The sequence below is a fragment of the Hordeum vulgare genome, chromosome 4H (assembly GCF_904849725.1).
Source record: "Hordeum vulgare subsp. vulgare chromosome 4H, MorexV3_pseudomolecules_assembly, whole genome shotgun sequence".
NCBI lineage: Eukaryota > Viridiplantae > Streptophyta > Magnoliopsida > Poales > Poaceae > Hordeum > Hordeum vulgare.
The window spans coordinates 403,405,621-403,416,339 of record NC_058521.1 but is presented as its reverse complement, the minus strand read 5'-3'; the positions used below and the strand labels follow the sequence as shown (position 1 = coordinate 403,416,339).

Below are 10,719 nucleotides of genomic sequence, written 5' to 3'. Positions count from 1 at the left end.
CCACCTCTTTTTTTTTCTTTTCTCTTTGATTTTCTATCTATGGTGCATAGGGCCTTCTTGGGCTGTCCCACCAGCCCACCAAGGGCTGGTGCGCCACCCCCAAGGCCTATGGGCTTCCCCGTGGTGGGCTGCCCCCCGGTGAACATCCGGAACCCATTCGTCATTCCCGGTAACTGCGAAAACCTTCCGGTAATCAAATGAGGTCATCCTATATATCAATCTTCGTTTCCGGACCATTCCGGAAACCCTCGTGACGTCCGTGATCTCATCCGGGACTTCGAACAACATTCGGTAACCAACCATATAACTCAAATACGCATAAAACAACATCGAACCTTAAGTGTGCAGACCCTGCGGGTTCGAGAACTATGTAGACATGACCCGAGTGACTCCTCGGTGAATATCCAACAGCGGGACCTGGATGCCCATATTGGATCCTACATATTCTACGAAGATCTTGTCGTTTGAACCTCAGTGCCAAGGATTCATATATTCCCGTATGTCATCCCTTTGTCCTTCGGTATGTTACTTGCCCGAGATTCGATCGTCAGTATCCGCATACCTATTTCAATCTCGTTTACCGGCAAGTCTCTTTACTCGTTCCGTAATACAAGATCCCGCAACTTACACTAAGTCACATTGCTTGCAAGGCTTGTGTGTGATGTTGTATTACCGAGTGGGCCCCGAGATACCTCTCCGTTACATGGAGTGACAAATCCCAGTCTTGATCCATACTAACTCAACGGACACCTTCGGAGATTCCTGTAGAGCATCTTTATAGCCACCCAGTTACGTTGTGACGTTTGATACACACAAAGCATTCCTCCGGTGTCAGTGAGTTATATGATCTCATGGTCATAGGAATAAATACTTGACACGCAGAAAACAGTAGCAACAAAATGACACGATCAAGATGCTATGTCTATTAGTTTGGGTCTAGTCCATCACATGATTCTCCCAATGATGTGATCCAGTTATCAAGCAACAACACCTTGCTCATAGCTGGAAGACCCTGACTATCCTTGATCAACTGGCTAGCCAACTAGAGGCTTGCTAGGGACTGTGTTTTGTCTATGTATCCACACATGTATCTAATTCTTCATTCAACACAATTATAGCATGAATAATAAACGATTATCTTGACACAGGAATTATAATAATAACTTATTTATCATTGCCTCTAGGGCATAATTCCAACAGTCTCCCACTTGCACTAGAATCAGTAATCTAGCCCTCACATCACCATGCGAATTACATTGTAATAAATCTAACACCCATACAGTTCTGGTGTTGATCATACTTTGCCCGTGGAAGAGGTTTAGTCAGCGGGTCTGCTACATTCAGATCCGTGTGCACTTTGCATATATTTACGTCCTCCTCTTCGACGTAGTCGCGGATGAGGTTGAAGCGTCGTTTGATGTGAGGTTGAAGCAATGAATAAAATGATGCAACCATGAGCAAGCTGGACTCCTTTTTTGTAACGAAGACTAGGACATCGGATCCGGCAATCATCTGTTGCATGCCCTCTCTCCATCTCTCTCCAACCACTACCCTCTCCTCCTCACAAACAGCCATGGTCGACTGTGCTCACCTATTTAGATATCTTCTAATCTTTCATCAAGGAACAAACTCTCTAATTTTCATGGAAGATTTAATCTTAGCAGCTCGATGACCAGACCTGAAAAGAGTCTCCCCTAAAAGGATGGACAACGCAGTTGATGAATCTAATTGATCAATCATGGGACTGCCCGGCCGTATGCTCAATGACCTGTCATTTGCCAATCTTTATAAAGAAAAAAACCATACACAACGTTGTCACATGTGCTTTCCTACCAAGTCCTAATACTTGTTTATTTTCACCAACCACGTCTCTGCTGTATTTTGCACTCTTAGTACTCCTAGTACCTAAGTTTGGAACATAGCACGACCTGTAAAAAAATTAATAATTACAAACTCGCCATCACCGCCACAAAAGCAGCCACCATATAGTATCCCTTGACTCTCGAGGCATGGGTTGGGTATAAGCGTGCTCAATCTCTCCGCCTTCCATTTACATAGAATTACTTTACCGGATTATAATTAGTCAATCTAAACGCCCTGGCCATAAGATAACATATCATGTTCACGCAACTTGCCCTAGGTAGCGTCAAAATAGGAGGCCGCCCTCCGGTCCTTCCGATCCGCTCCTTTGTTTCCCTGCCGCCTGCATGGGCTCACGAACGGCAGTTGCGCTGGACGAATTCTAGTCGTCGCTACAACCGCACGCCCGCCACGGCAGCAGTTTCCCCGTCACTCGGATGGCCCCCCAATCGTTAAAAACGTACGTAGCGTATGGTCCGCATGAGCACCGGCTCCTAACTAATGGAGCACCCTGACAGAGATGTGTGAACGGAGGCCTCCCTCAGGTGGCCCGTTTCCGATTAACAAGCATTATCCGGCGAGAAAATCTAGCTCCGGCCACTGGTGAGCGGATACGTGAAAGGCCGTCTCGCGTGAGCTGCCACAAGGGGAAAACGGCTGGGCGATGGGATATACTCGTGAATCTCTGGTTAAACTATAGAACGAGCTCTTTTGGCTGCCGTCTTACTGTGAGATTCAGGGAGCTTCAGGAATGTTGTGCCTTATCTGCATGCATGGGAATAAAGCACGAGCCGGAGTGCTAGTATTGTTTTTCAACCTTTGTTCAGGACATGGATGGAGTGGGTGGTCAATGCGCTCTACTTACTTCATTACTTGCGTGTGCAGCATGGAAGATTTTACCTGTGGATAAGCATCTCCGCCTTAAGAAAATATAAATAGCATGGCACTAGCAGATGACTAGATGTACATGGTGCTACGGAAAGTAACAACCAGCTGCTAGTAAAAGCTAATCTACACACACACGAGACGAGACATGGCCAAGGGATTCGTTTCATGTTCGTTCAATTATTATTTGGCTCTTGTCTCAAACGACTCTGCCGGCTGGTAATAAAAGTAAAAGTGTAAAACACTCGATGTACAGGAGTACATTTCAAAGCAGAATAGTAAATAAAAAAAAAAATCAAAGCAGAATAGTAGTAGTAGCCACTCCACCAATTTAGTCGGGGAAACTACAGAGCCGTAGAAAACCACCACACCCAGAGCAATCCAGCTAAGTTCAAGATGCACGAGGTCCTGCTAACGCTTTGACTTTTTGTTGAATTATCATCCTCCATCAGTCTTATCATGATTCTTGGCTACAGTAAATCAATAATAAGAGCTGTCCTTTGGCTCTGGCCCCAGGGGACCTGCACTGCACCGAGCCGCATCCATCCGTCCATTAATTGATCCCACTCTGAGCCGCCAAATGGGCTATGTTTTGTTTGATCCGTGACATGGATGTTCCTGGACTTGTTGATGTGCATGGCAATATTCGGATGCTTGGTGGCCGGACAAGATTCTACATGGACAAAAAGCCTCTTGGCCAATCTGAAGAAAACTTCAGCCGGATGAAAAGGCTGTCACCCATCCGCTACCTGAACTGAAAGCTAAACGCCATCCACAACTTTCCTACTTTTGGCCAATTATTAAATGCCCGGGTTCCAAATTCTTCTTTCATCCGTCCTTTATGTGTTTTTCTGGGTATTTCCCCTTCTTCTGAATGTACTAATTATGTTCTTGGAGCACGGTTTCGTATTTGTGATTTTTTCTCGTCCCTTTCTTTTCTTTTTCTTCTTCTTGGATTCCATCATCTTTTAGTGTATGGGCTGCAACACTTATCCTCATGGAGTACGAATAGTAAAACATGATGATATAATGAAATGAATGGTTCCATTAATGAATCTTTTTTCGCTGTTTTACATGGGCGTAAAGCAAAGTTCATCGATCTCAGTCTTATTCAGCCCTTCCTATAGCACGGTGGTAAGCTCTTGAAGTACATGGTTGTACTGCATGCATAGGAGACAAAAATATTGTGTACACACTACAAACCAAATCAACTAGAAGTATGATCGATGGACCTAGCTAGTCGTTCGACACACCTGAAGTACAATCCCTTTCCCTATATATTTTTGACCAATAATTTGTCTAATTTGGACCTATCTTGTGCAATAGGCCCCAATAATTGTTTTTCAAGTCACCACTTGGCCGTATATAATTCAGACTGATGGAGTAGAAGTAGTATCGTGTGTATCCACCGTCAGTTCATCCGATCCCCATGTTAGAAATGGAGCAGCGGCTGGCCCAGTGACCCCTGCAAGGTGTTGTTGCCGACTTGGAACGTTGTTGCACCGAAGCAAGAACTGTTGGGCTTCTTGTTCGTCACGGCCGCCGCTGGCTGGCTCGTCGACCCATTATGTTCACCGTCCTCCTCCGACAGCCTCTTGCGCTTCCCGGCCGCACCATCGCGTGCCACCGACGTTGAGGCTGGTGAATCCATCTGCCCAAGCTGCGACATGTTGTTGCCGCTGCTGTTCACATGGAATTGGCTCATGATGGGGTGGCCGAAGAGGGCGGCGTGTTGATCGTGCCGTGCCATGAGCGCGTGTCCGCTGTCGTCGAAGAGCTGCGCTAGCGAGTAGTCGTTGAGCAACTCTGAAATGGACGGGATCTTCGGCATCCTCTGTGTGCCGGGCACCGCGGCCTGCAGTGTGTAGCCGCCGGCGCCGCCTTGCATGGTCATGCCGGCGCTAGACATGGGGTAGGCGCCAGCGCCGGAAGGCTCGTCAAGCTCGTGGTCGGACAGCGGCGGCACCGCCATCGGGGACACTTGGCTGGTCTTCTTGTAGATCCGGCACAACACCCAGTCATCCAGCTGCATACATATACGCCAACATGGAGTATTAGAAATAATAAGTGAATAAAGCTTGCAATCAACCAGGCGAAAGATGAATCAGTCATTAACACGCGTATGCATCAGGCCTATCATTGTCGTATCTATTGACTTGGCGCAACCATGCCAAGTATGCCTAAAGAACATTTCTTTAAACGAGACACGCACATTAAAGCAGCTCTTGCGTCCATTCATAAGGCACTGCACAACCCGATTCCATTTTGGTAAAACTGACGTGCCGACGACACGAACCCATACACCCTCCCGGAAAAATCGCAGGGCAAGTGCGCGGGCAGGTGCGTGCCTAGCTATCGTCCGGTGCCACGCATGCGACTGCCATGGCACCAATTAATTTGACATATAGTAAGATCTATGTAGCTCTATACTCTAGGGTTTTGGGTGCTCAGTTCCGTTGACGATTTAATTTGTTCGTATGTTTGGTTGCTGTAGCTGTAGCGCGCACGTACGTGGTAACGACTTACCCTCATGGAGGCGTTGCGGAACTTCATGGGGCGGTAGGTGTTGGCGGCGTGCGCGTCGGCGGCGGCGAGGCGGTATTCGTGCATGATCCAGTTGGTCTTGATGCCCTTTGGCGGGCGGCCCTTATAGAAGACGAGGGCCTTCTTGACGCCGACGCTCTCGCCGGTGGCGCTGCAGCGGATGGGCTTGTCGGTGCCGGTGGCCTTCCAGTAGCCGGAACCCGCAGCACGGTTCGGCCGGACACCGTTGGGGTACTTACGGTCCCTCGGCGTGAAGAAGTACCACTCCCTGTCCCCGTAGCTAGCCTTGGCTGCAATCAATTAACAGGCCCCAACAAAAATAACGGACGATTATTAACTGAGATCCGAATTAAGGTAGCGCAAGTGGGAAGCAGTCGATCATCATCAGCATGAATGAATCATGATATATATGCATGCTTGGTGCAGAGGGGAGGCGGCAGGGCAGGTGGGTACTAACATGGCAGGGCCCAGGGGTCGAACTTGTAGATATCTACGTCGGCGATGATGGAGACGGGGCACGGCGATTGGGCGGCGCGGTTGCGGAGGTAGTGCAGGATGAGCTCCTCGTCCGTCGGGTGGAACCGGAAGCCCGGCGGCAGCATGGCCGGGTCGGACATGATCATCGCCACGCCACGCCACGCAACGCTCGAGGACGAAAACCCTAGCTGGCTAGCTAGAGCTTGGAGTGCTAACCAGTCTTGGAAGAAGATCTGGTAGCTAGAGAGGAAGCTAGCGACAGATGAATTAGCTAGAAAAGCTTGTAGCTATGGGAAATGAGGGGCTCGAACTTTTGGAGACGAGAGGAGAGGGGCCGCTTATATGGTTGCGGATTTTTGTCCTCTTGTGTTGTGTGCGTGACGCTTGGCCATGGCCCGGCGAGGAGAGGAGGCCTTCTCTGTGGTTTCGGCAACGGTGTGTGTGTGTGTGGCTATCGTTGATTCGTTATTCCTCACGTCCGGCGTGATGGCGCCCGGGATTGGGCATGGGCCGCCGTGACGTCGGCCGCTGAAACTTGCTGGCGCACGCACGTGTTGCCGGCCGGCCGACGATGGATTTGGGCCGAATCTCTCGCCCGATCCACCCGACACAACGGAATCCCACACCGCTGTTACAGAGTAATACTAACACGGATTATATTCATATAATTCAGCCAAAAATAAATAAATCCGGATCGTATAATCAGTAGGAATCTCTGTTATTCTTTTTTTTTGCTTGGGTCTGCATGAGTCAGGGAGTAGAGACTAACATATAGGCACCTTCAGCTAGTTTAGCAGGGGCAGAAGAAAAAGGAAGGTCTGCACTATGTTGAGAAACTCGCGGGTCTAGTAGCAAAGCCAGATTTAGGTCGACACAGTGAGATGGCGCGGAAACAGGTTGTGACGGTAAGATTTGTTTGTTTGGGCCTTTTGTGGCTATAAGACGGGCATATGCTACAGACAGGAAATTGGACCCCGTAGTAGGTTAGTCTGGCAAAATAAATAAATTCTAGGGGTACCATATGCAGCTTCAACCTGTATTAGCTTTGTCTTGTACGAGTATATGAATTATATGCTTGGTACTATTCTCGTGCATATTACCTAGTATGATTTTCATGCGGTGGACCCATTATGCTGAACAGCTAATTTTGAACTTTTCTTTTCTAGCAAGGCAAATACCATCTTTTTTCCCCCTTCAAAACGGTGGGGGAAGTAGCTTTGAACTTTAGAGTGCACACGTGATTAAATCTGTGCTAGGAAATGAAAAGCCGGTCTCCAGTAAGAAATTAATCTAGGCGTGAGTTCAATTGCTTGTCATTTTTGAGTAAATCCTTCCTTTACTCAGGAATAACTCCAATGTGATCATGTTTGCCCTATCTAAAAATCCTGTCATAGCGTACTCCTTAGTTGTCATCCCTTGATGGTTTTTACCCAATTTTATCGTTTTCCCCAAAAACTGACCAAACCAGTCCATGTGGGAGGATGACATGAAGGGTGACTAGGTGGACAAGTCAGGTCCACGTTCGCACCATGTGGCCATGTTGGCCCAGCTACGGTATATAAGTGTCGGTGAATATATATGTATTCATATGAAAAACATATATGCACGAGACATGTGATGTATCCTTAGCCGAGTATGGAATTTTCATGAAGACCCTATTGTGAGCTCGAGTGCAGATAAATCATAAATCGCAAGAAACCAAATTTGAATACATTTCCTTATTTCAGTAGGATCTATGCCAACGATTAATGCACCACACATCTTATGATCTGCTGGAGGTCACGAAGAGGGTAGAGGGCAGGGTGATGCCCAAAGGAACCTCAGCAGCGACGAAGGTGACACGGTGGTTTTACATAGGACCAAGCCGCGGATGCGGAAATCCCTATGTCCCGCCTACTAAGCTTTATTAATAGAAAACGAGGATCAAAATTGTGCATATGAGATCTACGGGGAGCTAGTTTACGGGCCTTGCCTCCAAAGATAGTTGCCTATGATGAAAGTCCACATGCCCCTTGTAAAGGTAGACAAAGCTGGTAATGTGGTAGCTATCAACGTCGGATACAATACGATCGGGTGATCATATTGTTTTTTTTTTGAATACGCAAAGATTGTGTATCTTTTCATTGATAGAAGAAGAGTGTTACACCATGGGATTGCAACAGCTCACTAAGCCATGTACACAAGTTGGCATGGAAGCGAGCTAGGAGCATCACACACATGGGGTTGCTCAGCCCCAGACGTCAAACAAGACTAGCCCTTAGGGATGACATTTTGTATTCTGATGGCGTCGGCTCGAGCCCATAGGCGCGCTTCGTCCTTGATGATGTCAGATACACGGGTACCGAGGGCTGCTCGTATTCAAAGATGCATCTGTTCCGATGCTTTCATAGCCACCAAGTGGTGAGCATGACGAGGGAGGCGAGCCCTTTGCGGGTCGGGGTGGGTGTGCGCTCGCACGAGGTAGCCCACCAAGTTGGAAGTTGGTGGCTACGCTCGGTAGGTCCGCGATAGATCTAACCGAATTGAGCACCTCGTGCCAGACTTCGTGGGAAAGGGAGCAACATGCGAGTATATGTTGCATCATCTCCGCGTCCTGATCGCAGTGGGGGCAGGCATCCTCGTGGGGTAAATCATGTCGGGCAAGACGTTCGGCCGTCCACCAGCAGTCTTGGAGCGCAAGCCACATGAAGAGCTTAATGCGCAGCGGTGCCCAAGGCTTCCAGGTGAGCCATCAGAACAAGTCCTCGCAAGCCCCTATGAATAGGGCTGGGTAGAGGATCTCGCACAGTACGTGGTAGAGGGGGTCCAACGCCAGCTAAGGGTGTCTCGCGAATTGGAGAGTGCAACATGTCGCATGCATCACCATATACTGAAATAGGGCGGCTGGGCCGAGGGCTCCCTGAATGTCTTGCACCCAAGATCGATTATGCAACCCCTCCTGGATGGTACGGGACTTGCGCCTTCGGCGCAGTACGAGGCGAATACAAGGGGCGTGATCTAATACATGGAACGCCCGTTGATCCAATGGTCGCACCAAAACCTACACGTGCTCCCATTGCCAAGGAGCCAGGAAGTGGACGCCCGAAAGATCGCACTGACCTTCTTCTCACGAGGGATGTGAAAATGGTTCCAATGTCTCATGGGGTCCGTTTGCTGCAGCCACAGCCATCGGGTCCTCAGGGCATCACCGGCGCGCTGCAGGTCAAGAACACCAAGCCCACCAAGGGAAAGCGGGCGACACACCTCTACCAGTTGATGACGCATTTCCCGCCATTAGCATCCTTGCTCCCTTCCTAGAGGAATCCATGAATGATCTGGTTTGCCTTCTTGAGGATGGACTCGTTGAAGGCGATGATGATGAAGAAGTGAGTGGGGATGTTGCATAGGACATGGCGGACCAGGGCAAGGCGGTCTCCTGTGGAGAGAAAGGAGGCGCGCAAGGTGGAAAGTTTCCGCTCGAGCTTGTGGATAACCGGCAGAAGGCTCGAGGTAGGTGACTTGAAGATGGAGAGAGTAAGCCCCAAGTAGTGGACCGAGAATTGTTCCACCGGACACTGCATGTCGGAAGCAATGATCGCAATGTGATCGTCGGTGCACTCAATAGGTGTGGTCGAGCACTTGTTGAAGTTGGTATGAAGCCCCGAGGCCACCCCAAAGACACACAATAGTTTGCGGACCATGGAGATGTCATGTTTGTCCGGGCGGCAGAAGATGACTACATCGTCGGCGTAGAGGGAAATGCTCGAGGCCGCGTGTCGCTTGCTGAGCCGCTGAAGAAGCCCAAGCTCGATGGCACGAATAAGCATGGACTTCAGGACATCAATGACAATGATGAAAAGCATAGGTGACGCCGGGTCGCCTCGTCGAAGACCGTCACAATGGCTAATGGCACTAGTAGAAAATGTCCCATTTGTCCCGGTTCCAGAGGCCCATTAGCCTCGGTTCTTGAACCGGGACTAAATGGTCGGGACTAAAGCCCAAAACCTTTAGTCCTGGTTCTCTGACAAACCGGGACCGAATGGTCTCCACGTGGCCGCTGCGGCGAGCCCGGGTAGGAGATTCTTTAGTCCCGATTGGTCACACCAACCGGGACAACATGGCATCCATGCGTCAACATCTGCCCAGAGTTGGTGTTTTTTGATCGGGAGGGGGGGTTGGAGGGTTAATGTAGTGGTCACATATTGTGTTTGCTAGCTAATAGAGAGAAGTGTCCTCTCTTTCTCCGTGCTTGGTCGACGGTAGCTACTATACATATAAAGAGAACATGACGCTAGCTAATAAGAAAATGAAGGAAACCATTTACAATACTTAACATCTTTTACAATATAACATCTTTTACAATGCCTAACATCATCTACCTAAGATCCAATCACAAATAGCTCACATGGTATTCTCCATCACTAGATATGACGTGGTCAAGAAGGAATCCCGCCCATTCCTCTTTAATTGCTCGTATGCCATCATCTGATAGGGGTTCATCCCGCTTCTTCCAGATCTAATTTAAAGAAGGGGGTCAATACATGCATATATATGAATAAAACTCAACACAATTGATGGTAATATATAAAATAAAATTGTGAATATTCTTCCTGCACACGTACACCATTTCCATTCTTCCTCCATTTGTCCAAATATATACTGTCGGTGTCATCTAAACAGTGTGTGCATTCATTGTATCCCTTGTTTGTCTGTCCTGAAAGGTTACTGAGAGCAGGCCAATCGTTGATGGTTACAAACAACAACGCATGTAGGTCAAATTCCTCCTGTTCGTTCTCATCCCACACACGTACACCATTTCCATTCCATAGGTGTAAAATTTCATCAACTAATGGCCTTAGGTACACATCAATTTCATTGTCGGGTTGCCTAGGGCCTTGGATGAGCACTGGCATCATAATGAACTTCCGCTTCATGGACAACCAAGGAGGAAGGTTATACATACATAGAGTCACA

General features: G+C 48.4%; 1 protein-coding gene across 1 annotated transcript; it reads right to left on the bottom strand.

The window, feature by feature from the left end:
• Positions 1 to 3,772: 3,772 nt before the first annotated feature.
• LOC123446515 (NAC domain-containing protein 1-like) lies at positions 3,773 to 6,127 on the bottom strand. Its single transcript, XM_045123089.1, has 3 exons — positions 5,747 to 6,127; positions 5,272 to 5,579; positions 3,773 to 4,771 (listed from the first exon to the last, which is right to left on the bottom strand). Exons 1-3 carry the CDS (start codon positions 5,910 to 5,912, stop codon positions 4,178 to 4,180), a joined length of 1,068 nt encoding a protein of 355 aa, XP_044979024.1. The 5' UTR covers positions 5,913 to 6,127; the 3' UTR covers positions 3,773 to 4,177.
• Positions 6,128 to 10,719: the final 4,592 nt, after the last annotated feature.